The sequence below is a fragment of the Cyanistes caeruleus genome, chromosome 4 (assembly GCF_971803275.1).
Source record: "Cyanistes caeruleus chromosome 4, bCyaCae1.hap1.1, whole genome shotgun sequence".
NCBI classification, from domain to species: domain Eukaryota; kingdom Metazoa; phylum Chordata; class Aves; order Passeriformes; family Paridae; genus Cyanistes; species Cyanistes caeruleus.
Genome location: NC_141704.1, coordinates 74004003 through 74030970, shown reverse-complemented (window position 1 = coordinate 74030970; position 26968 = coordinate 74004003). Strand labels below are relative to the sequence as shown.

The 26968-nt window shown below is 35.8% G+C and overlaps 1 protein-coding gene across 18 annotated transcripts in view; it reads left to right on the top strand.

Moving 5' to 3' along the window:
* The window catches only part of CCDC91 (coiled-coil domain containing 91), a 149500-nt gene that overhangs the window by 58108 nt on the left and 64424 nt on the right, over nucleotides 1-26968 (top strand). For all 18 annotated transcript variants that reach the window (XR_002865055.2, XR_015285763.1, XR_002865057.2 and 15 more), the window contains 2 exons: nucleotides 14433-14510; nucleotides 23968-24075. Coding sequence is in view for 15 of the 18 variants with exons in the window: in XM_086885337.1 (XP_086741463.1) it covers nucleotides 14433-14510; nucleotides 23968-24075 (186 nt within the window). In the remaining 3 variants the exon portion in view is untranslated. The remainder of the gene's footprint in view (nucleotides 1-14432; nucleotides 14511-23967; nucleotides 24076-26968) is intronic.

Here is a 26968-nt window from a genome sequence, read left to right as displayed (position 1 = left end):
GAAAGAAGGGTGTTCTGCAGGAGGCTGGAAACAGGTCTTGGAGGTAGGTGGTTTTTATGGGTGGAGTACTAGAAAATGTATGTTTTCTTACAAAACTAATATATGACTTACATCCTGTTAAACACCATCTTCTAAGAAAATATTTAGGTTGGTTTTAGGTGCAGACGTAGAGGAGACAGAATGTTAATGACAAAAAAAAAATAGGTGTGAAAAAAAAAGTTTATGTACTGTACCTGCAAACAAATTTATAAACGAGCTTCCAAGAAATTTCACGGGTCACAGCAGGGTTTAAAATCACGGAATATGGAAAAAGGGAGAATTTCAGAAAAGACACTTTAACAGATAGCAGTGCATCTTTTTGCTGAACTGCGAAAGGTATTTATGGATATGGCAACAATCCCTTGCCCACCTCTTTTCCAAGCGAGTGCCAGATAACTCACGTTTATTTATTCACCTTTAATTTTTTTAATGTTACTCTCTGTACTCTTCTTTCAGACACTCACTTTTATTCAGTCTTTATTTATTAATAATTTCATAGCTGTTTCATTTTGGCCTGGTCCCCCCCGCACCTTCTCGTGCCCCACCCCCACTCCTCCCAAGTTTTGATGTCTTCTTTCCTCTAAATTATTTTTCCATCCATAAGGTAAAATAACTTTTTATTTCTATTATGGAAAGATTCTTCTCTTTTTCCTTACGTTTTCCTTTTGAACTTCAATTATTTTATTGTTTAGTTGTCTTGTTTCAGAATTATTAATTAGAAGAGTGGATGTAAGACTAAGCATTCTAATTTTGTTTTAAAAATATACCTCTCTTATGCTGTTATTTAACAGCTTTGAGATACCTGACTTGCCTTATTATCTGATATTCAGTTACAGTCATAGGGCCAAGTATTTATTTTTATGCACTTATGTGTCTCCTTTGCCTCCCTGATTTTAGAAGTTTTCAAAAAATCATGCTTAAATAACCTATATTATCTTAGTGTGCAAGTAGGTTTTTTAAAACCAGGTTTTTTGTCCTGACTGCTTTGTATGTGTCCTGATATGTTTCATGCCAGTACATCCTCGATTTGAGTGTATTTACTGATTTATGGTCAGTATGTTACAAGTCTGTGACAGCTACTGCATATCTTCATTTGCGCATTCACAGCAAATGCGTTGAGAGGGTCTAATCCTATTTCTCCTACTTAATATGGAAATTCTACTTAAAAAGGTTGTGAAATGCCCATATATATTTAGCCCTGATTGGTTAGAGTTCTTTACTACCAGTCGTCTCATTAAGTTTTTCACATCAAGGTTTTTCTAGCTTATGTAGGAGTGGTGTTCGATTTTTGAGGGGATAATGAAAATGTGCAAAATTTACCTGAAAAGAAACCTGTGTAGAAAGGAGCTTAGGTAACTGTACTGCAAAGACAATACTTCAGGCCAGTTATCTGTTACATAAATAAAATTTAATAGAGATTGAAAAAGTCAGTTGAAAGGTGTAGCAGGTTAGTGAGCAATAAAATTTTCATCAATCTGCAGCCATTCATAGTTTAGTAATGAACTGTGAACCAGACAAGATGATTTAACAGTTAAAGAGAAACGTTGCAATGCTTGTAGGACAGTTATCTGTCACATGGTGTACACCTCCTCAAAAAATACAGGGAACGGTGCCAAAGCATCTCCATCTCTCTGGGTCCACTGCAGTCTTGTTTGTGTTCAATGTAAGGCATCTGAGACAGCGAAATTATTGAGTAGCTGAGCTTTTCACACAACCAAAATAGTAAATTTTAGCCAATATTAGCCAAAACTAATCAGTACTTTTAAAAGAATTTTCACTTCCTGTTTATACATTGGAGGCATAAGATGCATAGCAAGTATCAGGATGATGTTCTGGGGAGAAATTTGAAGGATTGTTCCTTCATTGCCCTTTACCTGTTAAATTGTCTTATTTGGCTTATAATTCATTAATGAACTATGAATGACTGCAGAATGAAGCTTAAAACATTACTGAAACTTTTATTGCCTAATTAACCCTCTACACCTATAAATTTACTTTCTCAATCTGTATTAAATTTTATTTATATATAGTATACACTTGGTGTTGAAACACAGTTTACTTGTGTTTCTAAACCGAGCTGAAATGTATCATTTGCCAAGTATTAAACAAATTTATTTGCATAAATGTATTCTAATCTAACTAATTCACACACTGGAAGTCATTACATACCCAAGAAACTCTTGTGATTTACATATCAAAGCTGAATTTATTCATCCCTTCTCAGTTACTTTGGAAACTTCCATACTAATTATGCCTTTATTTTTTTATTTGAAATGCCAAAATGTTAATATGTAGGCAAAGTGTCAACAAATAATTAATATTTTAAACTACTGCAAAGGTGTGTAACAGATCACTTTTATATAACTCCTGCTATTGAGAAAGTAGTTCCAGAGATAAGGTATTAATTTAGTGTTGCTGTTCTTAAATAAATAAATAACCTTTTGCTGCTGAGACTTGTGTAAGGCTTTTTTCCTCATTGAAGGCTTAAAAGGTCCAGAAGAGTATGTGACATTTAAAATAATCATGTATTTAAACAACTGAGAACTTTTTTACTATTCTTGGCAAAAAATTTATCATTGAAAGAAAGCCAATACTAATGAAAAGTAGAACATCTGTTCTTAAACATGGAGGATATTGAGATAAAACAGTTTTTCCCAGTTCTGTGCAATTCCTTAAAAATAAAACCATCTCTTGAATGTATTGATAAACACATGGAGTGTTTTGGTTTTGGATATGCATTACAAATTAAAGCATTCTCGAGCAAATAATTGGTTAGGATGATTAACATTATTTCCAGAAGTGAGTACCATAAGGACAAAATGAAATGTCCTGGGGTGACTTTATGATACTGGTATCCCCAGTCGTCTGGTTTATGTTATATATTAAGTTCTGCACCTTTAAGACTGGCTTTGAGAGCAAGAGAGGGGGAAGAAGAAGTGCGCAGTGTGTTAAGGAAAACATCACTCCCACACACCCCGCTCCTGGACTGTGTTGTCTGCAGCACGGACAGACAGCGGGACAGAGCTTCTCTCTGGCTTTTAGTTAGTTTTAGCTAGCTGAGGCAGAGGAGTTCCCTGGACCTTTGGTTTTTTTTCCAATTTTCTTGGATCTGTCCAAGCCTGCTCTGGACTGAACACCCAGCCAAACCCCGGGAGCTCACGCCTGTGGCCCACCAGGGCCTGGGTCTCGGCACTTTCCAGCGCCGGAGGGACTGATAAGAACCTGAGCGAGCCGAGCTACACCACATGAAAAAAGACTTTTCTTCCTAGACTTACCATCCCATCGAACAGCAAGAGGTTTTATTATTTAATATTACTCAATTTCTGTTAAATAAACAGCTTTTTCCACTTCTCTCCACGGAATTTTTTTTTCCTTTTCCCGGACCCATTAGTGGGGAGGGGCATTTCCCTGTGGAGATCCCCATTTGGAGTTTTCCTTCCTGATTTGCCCTAAACTAGGACAGAAATTATGCAAATGAAGGTCTGAATAATGCTAAAAATAATCTAAGGTGTTGTGATAAAAGACTGAGAGAAATGTAACTATAATATTATTTTAGATACTACAATATTTTTTTATATTTTAAGAATAATTTCAGCCAGTAAGTATGTGCTTAACGTACTTCCTATTTATGTAGGGAGAAGTGAAGTTTCTGTGCTAGGTTTTCAAAGTTTGAAAACCCAAGTTTGTCATTCTTTTGAGATAAGCAAAAAGTGAGGGTGTCATTGAAAAGCAAATTTCCATTGACCTTTTAGGCAGAGAATTTGCAATAAGTCTTGATAACTTCAGGGAAGCTGGGAAGGAAAACACAGTTTGAGCTCATAAACAACAAAGAATGGAAAATGTTCTGAACTGCCCTTATATTCAAGCTTTATAACTGGAAAGATACTTTTTATGCTTGAAGAGCGTTCTTGTTAGTGAGGAGCAGCAAAGGAGATCCATTTCCATCTTTTTCAGCTGGAACCTCATTCCAGACAGTGTGTGATGCCTGCTTTTGTGAAAATACTTTGTGAAATACTTTTGCAAAATACTTTTTTAAAAAGAGTAAATAAAGAAAAAAAACTGATAAAGGTCAGTAGAGGGAACAATTCCAGGGTTTCATATGGAGTGTGATTACATCTCTGCACCTTGGGAGTTCCATTACCTCCGGAGAATCCCCACTGGGAAAGCAGCTGCATTCAGCTGGGCAGGTGGGGAGTTCCCTGAGTCCCCGGGACTTAGACTCACTGCTTATAAAGACACATTTCAACTGTGTGTCACTTTAACAATTCAGTGGTGTTGTTTTAAGATAGATTAGTCTTAGATTTCCTATGCTGTTATTTTATATAAATATGGTGACCATTGTCAACTGAGGAATATTATTCAGGGCTTTATGGAATTCAGCCAAAAATGCAGTGGACATCTCCCATGCAGGAAGAAAGGGGATATTTTAGCTAACAAATCTCATATTTTGCATACTATTTTCATAAGAGAGTTCTCTTATGAATGGGGATCCAATGGCACTTCTCCTCCTGCTTACATCAGATTTGTCTGTCTTTCACGTTCTTTTGAGAAATGTCTATTTGTTAAATAAAAATAGCAGCTCTTTGAGGTGTGTTGCAACTCCTGTGACATTTTATCAACTTTCAACACAGTCCCATTCTGTCACCACCAACTAAATTATCTTATCCTGTACCAGTCACTGACATAGCTGATTAATTTTCCATTGCACAACAGAAACCAAATAGTATTGTTTTAAAGAAGAATAAAAATTTTATTCATTTTTATGATATTTTGTATTTTTAACCGGTGTTGCACTGCCTTACATTTTTACATGTGGCTTCCATTCCTTTACATATTCTTAATAAATCTGCATACATCCAATTGAGAAGGCTATATTCCAGCAAGATTTGCTTTTCCTTTTTGCAAACACTTTTAGCCAAGAGCCTTACTGTAAGCAGTGTTTGTGCCCCTCTGAAGAGGGGAACTACTCAGGACAAGAACATGTCTTAATCATGATTTTTCTCATCTGGGTAAGCCAATTTGTGGGAGGTCTGACATAGCATAAAATACCAAGAGGTTTCAAACCAAGCTAAAACACAGCTCAAGCTTTCTGTCAAATTCAGTCCTAATGCTACAGCCTTTTAAAAATGTATTTACATTTTAACTTCTCATATACAAAAAGGAAGAGTGAGCTTGTGTTTGCCTCCATGCCAGCTGGCTTGGAGAAAGGAACTGAGGGACTTCAAAAGGGGTGTCGTTTGTAGAGTTAGAGGAAACAATATTTGTGTCCGAATTAGAATCCCTCTACTTCTCCCTCTCACTCTTTCAGCAACAATAGGGTTCTTACTGGGGAGGGAAAGTTTTGGCTGCTGTGGGATATTTGGTGGGGTTTTTTGGTTTGGGGTTTTTTTTAGGGAAGAAAGGGGGAGATTGCCTTTTTGTCTTTAACTGCATCATATTGAATAGATTAAAGAGGGAGCTGTGGAATTACTGTTGTTCAAAATAAAAAATTCAAATATGAGAATCATGGTTTTAACATCATTGGAGGGAAAGACAGAGTGAGGGGTGCAAGAAAGTGAAGGGTGTTCTAGAAACAATGAAAAGGCAACAAGGAAAAGATCTGGAGAGTTAATGAATGTCAGATACAGTAATGGGAAAGTCAGTCCCTGCCTTATTTATGCATTTAGCAAAGAATATTTCTTTCAATTTTGTTTGAATGTTAATATCATCAAGGTGAATAAGTAAATGCAGTGTATAAAATGTCATGAGTCTTGAGTTATATTGCTCTTAGACTATATTTTTAAAACACAGATAGATGTCTATTTTTGTTATTTTCACTGTAACTTTAGCATTCTGAATGCTTATCTGTATGAATCCATTTACTTTTTTGTGGTCAATAGTAATACATTTTAAAAATAGATCAGCTGACATAGCTTAATGATCTGTATTTTAAAAAATTTAATAGGTCTGTGTTTTTCAAATCACAATTTAATTAAAAACCCGAAACACCAAAAACCAATTTAAATTCAACACAGCTTTTAGTTACCTCTAAGTAACTTAAGGTGGCATCAATCATTGCTGATTCTTTCTGAATGTTGCATCTGATGTTTTCTGGCTTAACTTACAAAAAAATTACATATTTTTACATTGGTTTAGTGATTTTAGTGAGACTGTTTTGCTTTGAGGAAGAGATTAGGCAATCTTCTTTTTTAAGAGACTGATTAGCTTTTCCATCTACCCTACATCCTCAAACATAACTTTTCTCCTCTGGAGTAACTAGTTTTGCTGTTAGTTCAGTACCTCAGTGTTTCACAATAATTAAAATAGAGAAATTAATAAATGTATGTTATAGTTTTCACCTGGGATTGCTCTTTAGATGCCCAGGTTTATATCTTGGCTCCAAACTATAACGGGGTTTTGTGGAGGAGGTCAGGGTGTTGTTTATTTTTCTGTTTGTTAAAAAAAAAATAGAATTGGAACTTCATTGATGTCAGGCAATTTGATTATTTCAGGATGTTGTCATCATCTTTGCTAATCAAGCCCAAGTTCTTTAACACATTCTTGAGAATTAAATACTGTCATCTTGATTTGTCCATCTTACGTGTTACTTGTAAAAGAGCAAAGCAAGACTTTCTTTCTGCTCCCATGTGTGAGTTTAACGTCTGTTTATAAGGACTGGGGGGTTAGTCACCTCAAAGGTGGGAGGTGGTGAAAGAAATAACCCAAAGCAGGCTCTCATTCATCAACCAGCACAACAGTTGACTGGATTCTGGGGACGCATGCCAGATGTGCACATAAAAATGCACGGTGTTTGGGAAGCAAGTACAGCCAGAGCTTCACCTGCTCAGCAAAAAGGAATGGGAAAGAAGAGGTGCCATTTGTAAAAAACGAGCAGCTTCAGACCACAGAGCTCAGGAGTGATGAGAGAGTTGTCTTTTGCTATGAGAGAGTTCTGCATGAACTCAGAGACTGGGGGAAGTCACTGATTGTTGGAAAGAGATAAGAAGGATGATGGATGGATCCAGGCACACCAGCCTCTTGATCTTTGGGAATATAATGGCATAGGTGCTCTTGGCAGCCATTTCTGGGCATATGAAAAAGGTGATTGGAGATGACTAACATGGATTTACCAAAAGACAAATTATGCCTGACCAACCAGATTGCCTTCTGTGATGAAACTCCTAGATTTTGTATGAGAGGATTGCAGGGTACACTGACTCAGACTGGAGAAGAGAGAGCTTAGAGGAAACCTAGTAGAAGATGGCCAATACCTACAAAGTTGTCCAAAAAATGGAGCCAGGTAGGTTCTGTAGAGGTGGTTAACAGGAAATATGACAGATTGAAACATGGGATGTTGCAACTTCTTAAAAGGAAAAAAGTATTTTATGATGAAGATAAGCACTGGGATGTCTTAGCCGGTGAGGTTGTGAAATCCCCATCTTCAGAGTTTTTCAAGATCTCACTGGACAAGGATCTGAACAATCTGTTTTGAATTCAGTGTTGATCTTGCTTTTTCAGCAGGAGGTTAAGCTAGATGACCACCAGAGATTCCTTCCAACTTGAATGATTGTGTGATTTTGTGATTTAATACTTTGGTCATAATCTGAGAAAAATAAATAGCCTGCTCCCAGTCACTGAAGTTATAAGTCCAGTCCAGGGTATATTCACCAGTTTGAATTATTTGGAGTATTTTACTCCAATATGGCCTGCCTCATTGCCACTTAAGGGCAGGGTCAGGAATGCCTGAACCAAAAATCTGATTAATGCAGTATTTGAAATGGTGAACTAGCCAAGTATCAGTTATTGCAAACTTAAATAATTGTTGTATGGAATATAACAATTCTGGTGGTCTTTAGTATATCTGCTATGTTAGAATAGGAGCTTGTACTGTGAAACCTATCCATGCTCAGTGTGAGGTTTTACAGGAAGCAAAATAGAGTAATTCAGAATGTGTAGTAACATTACTAGTTCCCTAAGATACCCTGGAAGTGAGATGGACTTCTTATAAAATCTCTGTATCTGTGATTTGGATACTTTTTTCTGGACTGTGGGAGATTCTTCCTTCCTGCTACAATTTTTCTGAGGTTAGGCAAAAATCCCGTTCTTGCAGAATCCATAGCAATATCTTAAAATAAGTGAGGAGTAGTTAGTTATTCTGTTTTCTTTATATACTTTGGTTTCTCTGGCGAAGGTGTAACTTCTGTCTCTTTGGATTTTTTTTTTCCCCCCCTTCATGCTTAGACTATTTATGACTTTTCAGGAAGCAAAAAAAATAACCAACAAGTTAATCTTGATGTTTACAGCTTGATAGCAGTTCCATGATGGAGGAAAATGTTGAGAGTTCAGTTGCAGATGATGTTTGCATTCTGGTTTGGACAATATGGTCTAAGTGATGAGTGTGATGAGTGATTGTATTTCATATCCCTCTTTTCTCTGAAACAACAAGGTCAAGAGAAGCTTTTCATGCACACCTTCAGCTAAGAAAGAATTTAAAAGGCTTTATTGTCATCTTCTTCAGTGTCTGTTTTTCTTGGTATTTGCTTTATCCCAAACTCTTTGATTTGATGGTCAATTTTCCAAGCTGATGGTTATTTTCTGATCTAAATTCTTGTCAATTTTCATACTAAAAAAATACAGCAACTTGATGCAAAGATGGATACTTGTGTCTCTGGCTGTCCAGTGATTTCTCTGAGTTTTGTTCAACTTGCACATCATCATTTGTCTTCAAGAAACCAACAAACAAAAATACATTTGTAGCCCAGAATGAGCATGGCAACGATTTGTGTTGAAGATGCTTTGCTTGTATTTTGATGGGAAAATAGCTGTTGATCAGCCAGTTTTCATATAGCATGTCTGCTTTGGAATGCTTTTAGTGTTCCAAAATATATTTACAAATCAGAAAAGGAGTTAAGATTGAAAGAATAGGTAAGTACATCTCCATTGTTTGTTCTCAGAGTTTTAATTAAAGAGGCAGCCAAAGAAAATAGTTCTGAAAATGAAAAGGAGATTCAAATGTAAAGATATAACTTATCTTTCTGTTGATTTTGTGCTAAGTATGATTGTTTATGTTATAATAAAACTTATTTCTATTCTTCAAAAACAAGGAAGAAAACAATGAGGTATTTTATTACATTGGAAAGATTTCAAAAGTATGTTAATCTTACAGGTCAACATAAATTTATTAGAGTATTTGTACATGATGATGCTATGAGTTCTTTTATATATCTAATAGAAGTAAATCTTGGAAAGTTTTTATTCATGCTTAAGTGAAATTTATTCCTGCATGCTTTTGAAGCTACTTGCCTGAGTATCAATTTTCTTTGTAGCCATCTTGGGTTTTTAAACATCCATGAAAAGACTGAAGGTATCCTCTAGGAATGTGCTGTGAACATCATTATGTGTTACAAATAGTACAACTCTATGAAAATTCAGTATACATTCTTTCAATTAGTTATATTTCTAAACTATATGTTGATTACTTCTCAAAGGTTAACAGAGCTACAGATGAAAATGTTACCAATATTTGGCACATAAGATATCTCTAGTTAAAGTTTCATTGATATAAGTTGTGGATTTGGTTACTATTATTTTTGGTATTTAACATTTCATATGTTTGAATAAAAGATTTTATCCAGAATAAATATTGGAAAACAATATGTGTACTGTAGTGAACTGTATGGAGTGGGTCCTTCGGAAGGGCTCACCTGTAATAAATATGCAGCACTCCACTATTGTTTGCCTTGTAAGACCTTTTTTACTACTTTCTGTAGAAAAGTTTTGAGAAAAACCAGGCAGCCTCAGGATTAATACCTAGTGTATTAGGATTTGGTAAAAATCAACTGGGTTGGCAAAGACCTTGGAGATCATTAAGTCCAGCCTATGACCCAACACCACCTTATCAATTGAACTTAGTGCCACATCAAGTGTTTCTTCAAGCACCTCCAGGGACAGTGACTCCACCATCTCCTGTGCATCACATTCCAGAACCTGACTCTTTTCTTTTTGTATCATCCCTTCAGGTATGTTTATACATATTGATAAAACCACCTGAGCCTTCTCTTCTCCAGACTTAATAGCCCCAGCTCTCTCAGTCTCTATGTGAAGGATGATCCAGATCCATCATCTTTGTGTCCCTTTGTTGATCTCTCTCCAGTATGTGTTTTTTTCTGGGCTAGGAAGCCCAGAACTGGACACAGTACTCCAGGAATGGCTCTAACAGTGCGGATTGGAGGATCCCCTCTCCTGACCTGGGGGTAATATTTAGCCTAATGCAGTGCAGGATTGTTGGCCTCAATGGCTTCTTGTCCACTGGGATACACTGCCACCTTCTGGGCGTGGCAGTTCAGCCAATTTTCAATCTGCCTCACTTTGGTGGACACTTAGGCAGCTTTCACATTAGGATTTTAGAGAAGTGTCAAAAGCCAGCTGTAACTAAAATACCCATGACTTACCTATACTTTTTCCAGCACACATCCAAAACATAGCCCCCTACTGTGAAGAACTTCACTCTGTCCCAGGAAAAACCAGTACAATTATCTACCTTCCCAGCTACTGAGTTGAGACTGCTTAGCTTGTAGCTCCTTGTGGTTTCTTGTCATTTCTTGAAGACAGGGATGACATTTCCTACCTCCAGTTCTCAGACACTTCTCCAGGTCATTGTGATCAGCACACAGGTTTTGAGCAGAGCCTCACAATTATATCTGCCAGCTCCCTCAGCAGTTGTGGGTTCATCCTGTCAGGCGTCACAGACTTAATTATATTCAGCTTGCTTAAATATTTCCCAACATGATCCTTTTTCCCTAAGCCGTTGTTTTTCCAGACCCTTGCAATGTGTGGGTCAGTTTCCTACCTATTGAAAGGAGGAAAACTCCTAGTGTAGTTTCTTCATACATATCTATATGTATCATAAAATGTACAACAGTAAAGAACTACATAAATACTGATATATTTTTAAATACATGTGCTATGTAAAATTGTGTTGAGTTTTATAACTGGCTTCAGTATCAGTAGTCATTTGTGGTATCTGGCAACCCTGTCCAAATTAATATTTTGTCCTTCATGGACAATGGTAGAATTTAATTTGATCTGAAGGCTGGTGCTTTTCAGATAAGAGACATGAAAATACCCTAATGAAGCTCAGAATTCCTTTCATGCTTACTGTGTTGTTTAATGGAAATGTTCTCTTGTCAGCTTCCCTGGCATTGTTCTCCTGTTCACTCCTTCTTCCTTGCTTCCTCTTGCTATCCTCTCCCACCATTTAGATTGTGTGGGGAAGTAGGAAAGTATTTGGGACATAAGTTGCCCTGGCACATATGTAGCTTCATCCCAAAGTAGCTATCTGTGTAATTTTTTAAAAACCTCAAGGAAGCCAGAGATGGCTTCCTGAGCCAAGCATAGGTGCTATTTACCATATCATACCATACAGTTTTGGTAGCAAAATACGCATTCATACTAATAACATTTTAGCTTTAGCACTTCTTTTGTTTAATGTCCTCTTCAGTGAAGGGTTCTGTAGGCACATCCTGTAGGTAAAAAAAAAAAAAAAAAAAGAGCAGATATAAACTGTAACTGTTCTTCACAAAATATTAGTGTCTTAAATATGGCAGGGTAGGGATCCTTGTTATACAATGCAAGTACTCGGAGACTGGTGTGGCAACTGTAATTATGTTTCAGTTTAGGGTATGTGCAGGCTCTTCCATACTATTTCCTTTGCATAGTTGTTCACATTTAATCAGTCATAATATTCCCAGCAGGCTGCTCTGTTCACACTCACTCAACTCTGGCTCAAATAATTTCTAGCACAGCAGGAAATGTCCTCACCACCACGATGTTAGGCAGTTGCTTGTGAAAGTTTGTTTGCTACCTCACTTCATTATAAACCTGAAAATCTTCTACTGTTATACTCCAGGTACAAATGATATTTACTTGTATGAAATAAATCAGTGTCTCCTGGCTTCCTGTGGTGAGCTTAAGGTCATGCATAATGTGAGGTTTTGTTTATCTTAGGATATCTGAAATTGTTCTTTTCTCCTTATATTTTTCCATATCTTTAGGTTTTTAGCTGTATCTTTCATTAGGATGTTGATGATAGGACCAAAGTGAACATACTTGCTCTGCTAGAGACCTGGAGATGCTTAGTTCTGTAGAGCTCACATTCTTACTTCAGAAGTAATACAGCAGAACAGAAACAGTGAAATATAGAACAGAAATAGTGAAATATAAATCTCTATTTTATACACAGTAGCAGACTCTAGTGTGTATATTAATTAGCCATTATGGACTGATTCTTACCATGTTTACCTCAGTTCCTCATTGATTTAGTTCTCTTGCATTCAGTATTACTATTTTTAGTCTGTACTTGGGTGAATTGAAGGAAATATTTGTATCTTCAAATAAAAACTTACCAGTTTCTTAACAGAATCATTATGATGCTAAATGTTATTTGTGATTTTTTTAAATTATGCTCTTAAAGAACAGTTGATTTTATTGAGACAAAAATCGCAGTGCAAAGAGGTTCACTATGAAGAGTTTTAATGATGTAACTGTGTAAAGCAACGCTGCGTAAGATGGATTCGAACTACTTCAGTTACCTGCAGGGAACTATAGTTTCTTGAATTAATATATTCCTGAATTAGTACAGAAGTGAAGAGAAAAGGGAGTGCATAACTTTCTGAGATACTGGCTCAGACTGGCAGCTGCCTTTGAAGGTAGCACAGCCTTAGAGAGACAGGCAGTCAGCAGCAACTCAGATAACTGTCTTGAACATTTCCTACAGGAACAGAAGACTCTTTACAGATGTTACAGGAGTGCCTTGGTGTTGACGCTTCAACTTGTGGTAGTAGTTCACGTTTAAGACATGACCTTGAACAAGTCACTGGTTCTGAAAAACTTGGGCAATTTATTGTAAGAGGACAAATGGGGGTTTTTTTTCTCTGTATTTTGCTTTGTTTGGTAAAGCAAATGAGAGGAACTCTGCTTTCTAACAGAATGGGATGTTTTATTTTCTCAGTCAAAACAATTGGGTTTTTTAAGCCATATAATATCAGTTTGAATTATTTGTGTTGTCAGTGATACACGATTGCATCACGATTGGGATTAAAATGTTGTACCCACGTGTTGTGTGTTGTTGTCTGATGTGGTATTTAATGTACACAGCAAAATATTTCCATTTTCTATTCTTCTTCTACTTAGCAGTTGTTCTTGCTGGGCTTCAATAAAGCCCACAGTTTTATTAAAGAAAATCGGGATGTCTCATTATATTTGGGGCAGAGGTAAGTGGATTGTGTAGCTGTTGTTTCCTAGTTTTTACTAAGGTGACTCTTTCAGGAGAAAGGAAGTGAGTGACAGAGTAGAAATCTCAAATACAGTTACAGACTGGTTAATTAATTTTTAATGGTATTACATGCTTTGTTAGACACTAGATTTTGCTTATTCCAAACACACAGGTCTAAGGAAGCATAGAATTGTATTAATTAATTTCAACTTTATTACAACACAAAACGCAAAGAATTATATAGTGTAATTTGTGTATGGTTTTGTCTTATGATCACTGCAAAGGAACATTTGTTATTAATGTGTTTCTGCTTTCTACACCAAAATCCAATAATTTAAATCCAAGATGATTTAAAGCCACTACGTACTGCTGCACAGGCTGATACAAGAGCAGACCCTGAAGCAAAGAACAAGGAGGGAGGGAATGTTTTTCATCTTCTTACTAATTGGTGATTAGAAAAATTGGTGCTGCTCATTGATAAGTGGGAAATGCTGGTTAGAATCCAATGAGGTGTTCATGTTGCAGACTTAGTAAACTATTATGTAAAGGAAAAAATGCTAGAATGTTTCTCTCCAGGTTCCTTTTACATAAGTGTGCAGAAAATAAAAAGTAAACAATGCAGCTTTGTTTGAAAAATCTACTTAGGATTTATTTTACAAGAAGACTTTTCTGGGAATCATAAGAATAAAACAAAAGATAAAAGAGGAGCCATGTAATGAGTAGGAGACAGGTGTGCATTTCTGAGGAAACTCAATCTGATTCTACTTCATCTCGACATTTTTATTGGTAGAGGCAGTAAATAACATTTACTAAGCATGTGATTTGCCATCTGCAGGTATTTTTTTTCTAAAAAATATATTAGAGAACCATTTAGAATCATCTCAAGTCTGTAAATTAAAATTGAGAAATAAAAATAAGTTTAATAATGGGACCTACTTGAATTGAGCATTTATATTTATATATATACACATATATATTCATATACATTATGTAATATCTAAAGAATCAAGCTGTGTGCATTTCTTAATGAAAGATACAAAACTGAGGAAAATAATTGCCATTTATTTCTTTATTCTCCTAATAAAAATTGTTATGTCAGGTGTCTATATTGTTATATAATGTTTTCTGTATTTTTATACAGGAAAAGCATAAGCAGGAATTAGAAGACATGAGAAAAGCTGGACATGAAGCCCTAACTATTATTGTTGAAGAATTCAAGGTAAATAAGTAACCAAGCTAACACAATTTCCAAATGGTTTTTGGAAAACTTCAGATAAAGTTGCTTAGCCATTTTCAGTAAGGAAACTTAAAACCAGAACAAACCCAAAATTCTCAGTCAGTTCTGGTAAACTTTGGGTTGGATTGTTTATCACAAATCTATATGTTGGACCTCTTCAGTCTCCAGAGCTGCACTTGCAGGAAAGCAGCATCACAGAGCAGGTTTTTATCTACACAGCACTAAGGGAGGAAGGTATGGATGAAATAATGCTGAGTCTTCCTTCATGCTGTTTTAGTTCCTGTCAGCTTATAAGATGAAAGAACTGGATGTTACCATGGAGCATAAATGTGTGTCGTTTGTTCTTCTGTTGAGTAAGAAACGCACAAAGGACAAAAACTGAATCAAGTTAGGAGGAGAAGGTAAATCTAAGAATTTTAATTAAAATGGATCTGTCCAGAGAAAAGCTGATAATGGAAAATGGACAAATTAAGGGGGAAACTTAAGACCTGGTGGCAACTCTGAGGTGAGAACACAAAGGGAGAATTTCAGATTTTAACTGTTCAGTAGCAGTAATTTGTACCCAAAGAATGATCTGGCATGGAGGGCAGGAAGATTTAGTGGTAGCTTTGGCAGTGCTGCATTAGGGATTGAACTCAATGATTTTAGAGATCATTTCCAGTATTAATGATTTTATGATAAGAAGAAAGCCTTTTAATAATTTTGCTAATAACTGTTAGTAGTGTTCTAGCTAATATTGAAATTAGCTCTCTGGAGAAATATCTCTGTCTCCATTCATGACTTACACTAATTTCATTCTGAACCTATCCAGAAAAAAGTTTCAAAAGTTTCCATTCATGAGAAAACAAACATGTCCACTGGTGGTGTCCCACTTCTCCATGCCTCCCTCATTTCACATCAGTGGGAGAATTATTGTGCTTCTATTCCCTTACTTCTTTGAGGATTGCTTTGTCTTAGAAGTTGTCAAAAGGGAATTTTACTTGGAGTGTGCATCTTCGGATGTGCCACTGAACGTCTTCAGTAGCAGAATTATTAATTTCTGTTTTGTTTTAGATACATGTCAAATATCTGGCTGTTCCTGTGTGAACTTAAATTTCCAAAAAGCATGCGAGCTTTTGATAATTGCTGCATTTATGTTTCCTTCTTTTAAGAAATCCAGCAATTTTATAGTATTGAATGAAAGTTTTGAATGTTTCTGAGATGTAATTTTTCACCATTTTAATTTATTTGTATTAAATACAAATCTCTAAATGAGAGATCTGCATGGGTTATATTGGCCCTTTAAAGGAATAATTTCTTCCTGTGTAGTTGGGTAAAGGGGTACATTTATGTGCCATAATAATTTTTGAAAGCTTTCTTACCAGTCAGTCAGCAGCAGCTGGGTAGATCTTTTCCAGATGCCTTCTGGAAAATAAGATTTATGTTTATCAGTTTCAGTGATTCGGCACAAAAGATTAGGGAGTTATTGAACCCTGTGTTTCTAAACAATGTTTATATTTAGTGTATGATTTCTCATAGAATATTTATATTCTAGTTACATAAATTCACTCTTTAATACCAGGGAACCATGAAATGAATGTACCTCATACAAGCCTTCCTGTTGCCTCACGTGGTTAGTTGACCACTCTGGTAAGAAATAATATCAGATGAGTCAAGTTCTGAGTAAATTACTGCAACCAGCCCTGTCTGCAAACATGAGGTGACTTATCAGGGTAGCAACTAAAATCAAAAAGGATTGCTAGATTAAAATACACTCAAGCATTTTTTGGTTGGTTGTTTATACTTCAATACCTTTCTTGTAACCCTTTGCTGTGAACTTTAATTAGAAAAGTAACACTGAATCATCGGGGAATTAAGTGGAGGCAAAAACTATTCTATAGTTTTTGTTTGAGAAAATTATCTCATGGATTCTTTTACAATGTTGATTCACTGTTAATATTTCAATATGTTACAGGGCTAAGTTGTTTTATTTTTCATGAGTCAAATGTGGTTTTGTAATTATAAAAGTAGTATCTTACATTTTGGAGGTTTTCAACTGTTGAGATCCTTAGGAATTTATTCTATTTGTCAGATGTGGTGGGAATGAGTTAGATAACCAAATAAAGGTTCCTACATGTAGCATTTGTTTAGGAATGTAAAGTAAATCTGATTAGTCCTTTTAGTGAAAGACAAAATTGTGATTCATTAACTATTTTCATTTACTCACGATAAACCAGACTTAATTTTGTGCTAAAATAAGTCTTTAGGATTTAGAGTGTGTTACTCTAATATATATCATTTATATGCAGTAGTAATTTCCATTTTCACTAGGTTTTTTGGTAAGTACTATCTAATTAATCCTCAAATTACCTTGAGTGCAGAAATTCACCTAAACAAATCTATGAATTGTTTAAAAGGCATGGGGAGGAAAATCTTGTTTGTGGTTACAACAGGCTTATTTTGCATTCCTGGGGGTTTAATAAAGTAACTGATGCAGGTTATTCCAATCAGGGGATTGCTCAGGCCATAATTAGGTTGTGTTGCAGTCAGGAGTGTGGGAATTCTGACTAATCCTCTCAGAAACCAATGAATTATAATTTTGTGGTGGCACTTCAAGCAGAGGTGTAGCACAACTTACAATGTCCAACATTGGTTGTTTAAGGATAGCTTGTAAAAATTTGAGCAGTTCATCCTTAGCCCCAGGAAATAGTCCCCAGAATGCCTCAAACCCCAAATCCTGTAACTTAGGTATTGAAACCTTGAGTGGAACAACAGTGGAAGAAAGTTGACTGATTTGTCTTTTCTGTATTTCTGGCATAGATAAGTGTTATTGTTAGTGGATTTGTGAACGTGCCTTCTTTTTGCTTTACAAAGGAAAAGAGAGTTGCTATTTTGTGGCTTCTGAGTACAAGGCTGCCAAGTTGGTAACCAGAAAATCACAGTTTTCTTCCATTCAGAGCTAATTCCACTCCTTGAAAATGTACTGCAGCAGACCCCAGTTGTTATTATCTTCCTATACTTCCAAATGGCTTACACTAACTTCTAGTCCCTTTCCTGTGTTTTGTGGACTTACTTGTTGTAAAAGGGACAATGTTTCTTCATATGGATCTTTCACTAGTGTAGTATCTCTGAGCAGAACAGGTACTCAAGTTTGAGGACAAACCCCCTCAATTCCTATTTCTGATTGGTTCTTCTTAGTATGGCAGCAGTGCTTAAAATGCAGCTTACACAAGAAGTCAAATACTGAACAACCTATTTTTAAGGCCCTGGATATACCAAAGCCCTTAAAATTAAATTCAGTTATCTTTGGAATATTCATTTGTTGAATGTGTTGGGAAATCCATTAATAGAGAGCATAAGATGCTTTGTAGCACAAACACTCAAAAGCCTTGGCCATTGTTAAGCATCTCATATTCTAATCTTCCTTACAACAAATAAACCATCCACAACACAGTCACAAATTTTGTATTGAAAACCACAGGAAAGCAAATTAAAAATTAACTCAGTGTTCTATGTAGGTCAAGTTTCCCCTTCTCATGTTTATCTAATTTTATTTAATTTCTCTCTTTCATGTCATTGCTGTTTTAAACTTTTATCCCTGGTAATTAACCACAGTAAAGAAAAGTAAATGTAGATCTTGGAAGTTATGCTTGTTGGATCACATCACATCTTAAGATATTTACCACAAGCAACATAAGAATTTCTCCTCTGCTTGTTTAGTCAAACTTTTGTTCTGAAATTGTCACAGTTCTGTAAATAGATGAGTTAATAGTTTTAATCTGTTCTATTTCTCATCATATAAAATGTGCTCTAATGTAAGCTTTAAAGAATAAGAGGTTACAGGCAGGTGTATTTATTTGACGGGCTTTATTTCCGTAGATCATTTTATGCAATTAATAGTGTTCTAAAAGACAGCCTGCATGAATCAGATTTGTGTTTCCTTTATAGAAATGAACTTCAAGGTGTAGAGTTCTTTCCAGCCCTTGGTGCAGGAAGAGTTTTGTTCATCAGTTTTCAGTGTAAGGTTGTGGGGTTTCTTCAGATTTTCAGAATGTAAGAACAGATAGATTTTCAAAGCATGGAATATGTGGGGGCCATCAGATTTTTTTTCAAAAATATTTGTGTCAATAATACACCTCTGAACTGAAAAGTTACCCTCTAATTACAAAAGAAGTTAATCTAAAATCAGGGTATCTTTTTTTAGACATAGTTTCTCCCTAGTGAGAGAAAGCTCTGAAATGTGGCCAGTTCTCAGCTCTTTAAAACATCAGCTTAGCTTATTAAGTTTCCCAGTTGACATCCTGGCTCAGAAAGGCCTGACACATGAGTAAGAGGACAAATTCAGAACTGTTGCAAGAGTTTGTATTTCACTTCCAACTTCTGTCCTTCTTCCTGTGCAGGTCACACTAGAAAATTCAGGTGAGCCTCAAATATAAAACCACCTTGTTTTTTCTCATGGAGAGCTGATGGCTGGAAAAGGAGAGATTCTAGTTCTGTACAACAGTGATGCTACAATGGAATTCTCTCTACAGAATTCAGATAAAAACAAGGTGCAGTCAAATCTCATACTCTGAGAGATCTGGCTATTAAAAGTATTTTATCATTGATTTAATGGCCTTTACATTTTGAAAGCAATTACAAAAATTGCAAGGAAACTCTCCCTCCCCTTCTAGTAAGGGTGAATTGTGTATGTGTTTCTGACTATAGAATAATAAATATAATGTTAAATATTATAAAATTATGAAGGTTAATAGAAGATTAAGAGTAAGTTTGCAGTTTGCTTCTGTCAGGAGTCTGTGAGAACAGTGTATTATGGAAAATAAGTCCTTTACACTCGCATACCAGTAAAACTGAGCTATATAGGTAAACCCATGTAGTATTCAAGCTGGAAGTTGTTGATTCTTACCAGTATGCATCAACACAGTTTCAACCACAAGCAGTTAAATATGAAACTGAATTTACGTTACCCCTTTGTTGTTGTATTTAACCGCCCTTATTCCACAGCCCCTAAATGGATATGTTTCATTTTCACTAAAAAGGCAGGCTCACCTGGAAATAACCCAATCATGAAAATGTGCAGTATTTTGGGCTGAAGTGGATGAGTTGAATTATTTTGAAAAAAACTTTTTCAGAAATCTTTTAAATAGTTTTACTGTATCATGTCCATCTTAGCTAATAGCTGAATTAAAACACAACTAGTCAAATACTGCATTTTATTGAGCTAATGTATCTTTTCCACTGGTCAGGAAAGAATTTTCATTGTGTTCTCTGCTCTATTTTGTCATTCAGCAATTGGTTACTTGCGTTTCACCCTTAAATTAAGTAGTAGAAAGTAATTAAATGGTGGAGACAGGATGCTGAATTAGATGAATCATTGTCTAATGCTATAAAGCATAAAAATTTGGAAGTACTATTGCCATATTTAATAGAGTTCACATGTTTGAAGCAATGCAGTAACTTCTCATTAGTAACTTTTATTTTTAAAGATTATTTGTTTTAATCATTCAGACTCAGCAGTTTTGAAGTAGAGGTTTGATATACTGGCTTCCATTTAGCTACTTGATGATTGAACAGAATATTCTTTTGGATTGACTAAGGCTCTTGATGCAGTGCTTTGAAGAAACATTCTAAAACATAACCCAGCAAATTGTACACCATGGTTTGTATTTTATACTGATGTTTCATATGAGTAGCTTTAACATTTTCAAACAATGCTGTGTATCTGGGAAGCCTGTGTTTTGCATGGATCAGAATTGCTTTTAAATTTTTTTTTAGAAGAGGTAGGAGAGGATAGTGACCTCAGCTTTGTTTTTCCTTTTGCCTTTATTCTGACTAGCTTTTTCCTATAATAAAAAGAGGGAGTTGAAAGAAGGGGGTTTGGTGATTTGTCACTCTTAGGGAATTCAAGAAGAATTGGGGGTAACAGTCTATATTTTGGCTATTTAATTCAAGAGGGTTTCTCATAAATTCTAGCTTCTGGCCTTACAATAAATTCTGTCTGGGCAAGTAGCTGTGGTTTCTGTTGCCCATAGAATGAATGTATTATGTACTAGGGCTGTGCAAGTAGGTTTGTATTAAAAATGCTGGGGCATCTCTGTTATGCTTTTGGCAAAACCATAGTTAAGGCACTTTTGCCTTTTTGAGTATGAGGAGAAATTTTAGAGATAATCTGGTACTCAGTACATAACACACTTTAGATATACAGGATGAAGTGTTGTGATCATTTGTGGTTTTAAGCTTTTCTTCTCATATTGGGCACAGTGAAGCTTTTCAGTCCCTGGTCTGTATACAGGAATGCCATTCTCCATGATTCCCACCACACAGGTAGTGTGCTGTCATTTCCAGGACTAAATACCAGTGCTAAAACATGTAATTAGGTGTGTATTCCTTTAAGAACCCCCCATGGTGATCATGGCTCTTATTATGATATTTTGATTTACTTTCAGCTCAAGATTGTCTAAAATTATTCCAATGTATAAAACTTAAAGCTAAGGTTAGTTCTTTATCTGAGCTCAAACAGGGGTTCAGACTAATTTATTTAGTATACCTGGATTAATTTTAAAATGTTTTGTACAGTCATTTAGATGTATGAAGATTTCTTAAATGGTTTGAGGAAATAACGTTTTTTCTGTAATTTTTTTAATGTACCATATATCAAACTAAAATGAAGACTCTATAGAGAACTTAAGGGGTTTTAGTCTCTTTATTCTGTTGGAAGCCACCACAACATTTTGGTTATTGAAGAAAAAGTAGGATAAGTTCTGACAGTTTTTTGGGTTAGTAGAGAGATCAGAAAGAGGGAAAGAAGCCTCTGGATGGAATTCTGGGCCACCTGGTCTAGTGGAAGGTGTCCCTGCCTATAGGAGGGAGTTGGAACTACATGAATTTTAAGGTCCCTTCCAACCCTTAAAATCCTCTGATGCTGTGAATGTATGATGACCCTTCCCAACTAGTGTCAAGGAAGTTCATTGCACAATATATAGAAGGAAAAATTAATTAACAAGAAAGGTCATATTGAAATCCTACCCTTGACTTCATGCAACAGCTTCCATAGGCTACGTTCTGATGTAACCTTACTTGAACTGATTCAATTAAAAGGAGACTGTTTCAAGAATGCCAACTTGGTATTAGATCACTGGCCATAGATTTATGGAATGTCATCCCAGCAACATAATTAACAACTCCTCCTTAACTAATTAAGGAAGAAAATGCTGTTTCAGCAGTGATAAGAGTATTTGCCCAAAACAGCAATTAATCAAAAGATTTTTAGTGTTATTGTAACTATAAGATAAGAGATACCGATCATCAAGTAGCAAAATGTATGTTTCAGTTTAGCAAATGAGCTAATTGGTAAATGAAATTTTTAAAAATTATTAAATTTGAGTAGTTGATTATCTTGAAAATTGCCAGAGCTTTGGATGACTATCATACATCTCATTTCCCATTGAGAAACTTGTAGTACGGTGCTACATAGGGAGATTTTTCTCTCTTTCTCCTTGGCCAGCTAGTGGAACAGTAAAATATACCACATCAGCCCTGTGGTACAATTTAAACTGTGTTAATAGTATGTATAACAGAAATGGAAGACTTTTGTTTCTGAATGTGGAATTTTATGTATTTCCTAAAGAAAAATAGTAATAATAAATTAATTTTAAATATTTAACAGCCTCTACATGCCATGCAGTGAATAATAATTATTTCCTTGAAAACTGAAAACTGAAAGTTCTTTATACCATTTAATAGGATTTTAACAGTTGCCAGTGAAGTTTGCAGAGCAAAAGATGACTCAACCCTTGGCATGAGCAAGAAACTGTCTGAGAAATGCCGTGGCAGCCTAATGGCCATTCTGTTACTGTGTTCCCTAAGAACAGAATTATTTTATTTTCTTCTGTACCAGTTACATGAAACATTTTTTGCTACAATAGTTTAGACAAAAAAAAAACCAACCAAACAAAAAAAATTATCCCAAACCCCAAGGTCCTGGCTTATTATTTGACAGTGATATGTGACTGTTCTAATTTATGCAGACTATAAAGATTCATGTACAAAGGTTACACTTCCTTGAGAGTTCAGTTTTTCTGAGTGCTCAAATTTCTATAAATGAAAGAATTTAATTTAGTTAGAAATAAATTGGCTTTTTTGAAAGTAAACTTACTTACTTACTAACTTAATTACTTTGCTAAATCCCCTATAAACACCAGTAAATGTATTCTCACACTTTGATTAAGCCCAAGTTTTAACCTTTTTAATTGCTGAATTCGTCCTGAGAGCAACTACCATGCTACAGCATTACTGAAGAACAGTGATTTTGGCATAAGAGGATAGTGGAAAATTTGGAAAGGTATTCAAAAATTGTCAGAAGATTTTATCTCTTTTTACATTCTTGGGGTTTTTTTTAAAGTATTCAAAATTTTATTTGATGTGTGTGTTATGTTCCATGAAGTAAATATATCTCTAAAATATTGTTTGAAAGATGAGGATTTCTTTTCTTTGTCTGCATTTGGGCCAAAGGTCTGTTTTCTGTAAAAGTCATGTCTGTTTTAACTTACCCAGTCATTTTGACTACTTCAGTATATTGATTACTAGTTAAGAATAGTTTGGTACATTCTGTATAAAGAACCCAGTGAATATTTGGAAAGAGGTATAAAGATTTTATAGTATCAGGAAAAAAGGCTTAAAAATTACATGAGCCAAGTAAATGTTTATCTACCATTATTAAAAGAAACCTGAGCGTAATTCTCCAAATGATAATTTGGTTTTTTCATGTATCTTCAAGTATTTTATTTCTCTAACTGCATTCAGATGCTGGAGGTTGTGCAGGGCTTAGCCAAGCATGTGTGATTTCAGGCATGTGCACAAACACGTGCTCACACACTCAAAACTCCTACTCCCATCAGCTGTTTGTTACTGCCTTGGTACTTAGTCTTTCCACACTTTGACTTACACTGCTTCACATTCAAGTGTGAACATCCTGGGGGGGCATTCTTTTATGTTTTATGTTACTCAGAATTTCCATCTGCTTTTACTTGACTTGTGGTTGTGAAGATCATGCTTGGCCCATGGGATCTTACACAGTGCCGAGAGGATGTGGAGTTTTGTCAGCCAGGGAAATATGTCTGGCTTTTTTTTTTTTCTCTCTCTCTCTTCAGCAGCTTTCATATTCACCTCTTCTTGTGTGGTCCCACTAAATTGAGTATATTTAACAGAAATACTCTCCCTCTCTATCTTCTGTATGCTGCTGTCTTTTAAGCAGACTGTGTAAGAAATCTGAGATCCAAAAAATGTTAGTCCTGACTGAAAACAAGGTAGTGTTACATAGAAAGGTACTTTAATTGCTACACATTCTAAATTTATAACAGCACTCCACATTCTGGTTGTAGATGAGTCTTAGTGGATCTGCAGTTACCAATAAATTTCCCAGTTACATCTTTGTTGAGTATTTTGTGCCTTTTTTTTGCAGGCACTGCTAGAATCTACAGTTCAGCAGCAAGAAGCAGCTATTGAAAAACAGTATATATTAACCATTGAAAAGCATTCTCGCAAATGTGAAGATCTCCTTGATGCTCAGGTATGGATGTGCACATGCAAGAATTTCCATGATTTTCTTTTAGTTTCAACTCTTCCTGTTTGAAAAAAATATTAACATATAAGATCCCCAAAGAAAATGATCCATCTCTCACCTTTTTCCTCAGCATACCACTAGGCACAAGTATTTAAAAATGCTAAATAAATAAGGACTCTTCATCTGTTGAGATCAAAAATGTTCTGTAACACTGGAGCCTGCTTAGAACAGATTCAAGAAGAGTGTAGCACTGAGAAAAAGTCCCAGTGCAGCATAATACTTACTTCTTAACAGCTGCCTTTTTCTGTGGTCTTGGAGAAGCCATTCAATTATTTTTAATTTTTGTAGTTAAATGCAGGACCTGATTGTATGGGATTTGGATGAATTTTTGGTCCAAATTTTGAGATGGTTCTTAGATAGTAGACAAAAATGTGCTGTCCACACCTATTTTTATTTCACAGAAATCTTACCTAAAAATAAAAAGCTATAAGGAGTTACATAATATCCAGAAATATGTGTGTGTATATATATATATATATATATATATATATATACAAACATGAATGGCCTAAATTGGCTCATTTAGCATGACTTGAGTAAAAGCACACTGCACAGCAAGTATCTGAGATCAGAGCAATTACTGTTGAGTATCTGAACAGTATCCATCTGGTTTGTTATCAATAAGATCTTGGTTTTACTGAAGTACAGCTCTTGAATCAAAATAATAATGACCATGAGCATGGAAGTTTAAAAACCAAGAAGTTAATTTGTTAATAGCCCTCTGGAGTCATTTATATTGCAGCTAAGTTACCTTTTAAGTACTGTTACAAACAGTCCTGCAAAAAATACAAAGGATAACTTTTTTTAATTTTCTTGTAGTATCTTAGATCTAAATACATCAAATGTCCCCTTGAAGGACTCCACCATTTCTAGAAGTGTTTTATGATCACTTGACTGTTCTGACCATATCAATTAACACCTAGTGCAAATGTGTGTTAAATATAGGTGTGTGTAAACAGTGTGAAGGAAAGATGTCATAATGTGAAAAAATTGCAGTTATTTAATACTTGCTATAAAGCTCTAAGAGCAAGTAAAAATTAATTTTTTAAAAAATGTTTTCTGTTTTTGAAATTAATGTATCATTTGCTAACTTGATATCACTTTCTGAATGAACCTCATGAAATACAGAAATGTCATAGGAACATATTCTGAGATTGTTCTTACAGACTGAGCAATAACTTGCACCTGTGATCAGTCAGATTTGCATCAAAATCCCAAAAATGGGCCAGAAGTGTGAAAGCATGTTGAAGAAGTTCAAATTTACCTGGGGAGAACCCAACAATGTAAAGAACTGTTCTTGGTCATAGGAGAGGAGAGTGGTTAGGACAAAACACAGTGCCCATCACGTCTGCATTTAACACCCCCTTTGGAGCCCAGAAAAAGTGTAAATTTTGTTCATTAACCTCCAAGTCATTTATCATTCAGTGCAATCGAGGTTTTCACTTCTAATTGTAATGTAAAACTGGGATTTTAAAACCTAATCAAGTAGACAAGTTTGGGAGCTTGTGGTTGAGCTATCAGGTTTAATTAAATATGATTGATACTGGCAGATTTTATTCACTCATGAAACTTCGTTGAAAGATCTGAGAAGTGGGTGGTATGTTTTTATTTTTTTATAATCTATTCTTAAATATATGGTTTTGTGTTTATTTTCACCCTTCTTTTTCTTCAGATTGTTTTGTTATGTGCTAACAGTTGAGTTTGATGAAATTGCTGCTGATACTTATACATAGATTTCATTGCTGTTTTATGATATGGGATTTTACATGCATAGCCGCCTTTATGTAGAGATTTATGTGTTTGTATCACTGTAAAGATTTTTTTTTTGGTGTAGCAGTAATCACACATTGCAAGACTCAAGACAAAAATCACTTCTTTTTTTTTGTTCCCTTCTAATATTCTTGCCTTACAAGCAGTATTTTGCCGTCAAAGTTTTAAGCCTGTTTAAAATTGTCAAACCACATAGTTTTTTGTGCTTGTTTGACATTCCTTTTAAAGTTTTTTGTGTTTTACTTCCATTTCCACATAATCAAGATTATCTCATGATAACTCCTTTCTCATGCTTTCTACTTACTCCTGTTTCCCCCCTAAATGTCCCTGCCCCCCCCCCCCCCCTCACAAAAGTGTCTTTGAGATGGAGGAAAGGCTGTTTTTCTGTTTGTCTTTAACCTTTTCCTAGAGTTTATTGAAGTATCTGATTTTAAGGCTTAATTTTATCAGCTGGAGATGCAGGTTGAAATCCTTTCCAGAGAAGATCCTGCTATCCCGCTGCTCACGTTCAGTGTATAAGGCTTTGTTTTCCAGCATTGAGAAAGAAGTGAAAGACCTCATTGCATGGTCCTATTCCAGCTTCCAGCTGGAAAAATACCTGCAGTTGATATTTGATCATTATGTGTCAGCCTTGTCACCAAACTGGCTCGCTGTAGTCAGCATCCTAGATGATGGTCACTGGAATGATTCTTTCCCAGGTGACAGCCTCTAGGGCTGCTGGTTTTCTCCAAGGAAATACACTCCCATATCCAAAGTGGTGTGGGGAGCAGCAGAGGGGGGGGATTCTGCTCCTCTGCCCCTCTACTCAGGAGAGACTCCTTCCACAGCACTGCCTCCAGCCCTGGGGTACAGCACAGGAAGGACAGGGAGCTGCTGGAGCCAGGCCAGAGCAGGGACACCAAAGGGATCAGAGGGATGGAACAGCTCTGCAGCAAGGAAAGGCTGAGGGAACAATTGGGATTGTTCAGCCTGGAGAAGAGAAGGCTTTGGGGTGACCTCATTGTGTCTTTCCAGCACCTGAACGGAGCCCACAGAAAAAATGAAGAGACACTCTTGACAAGGGCCTGGA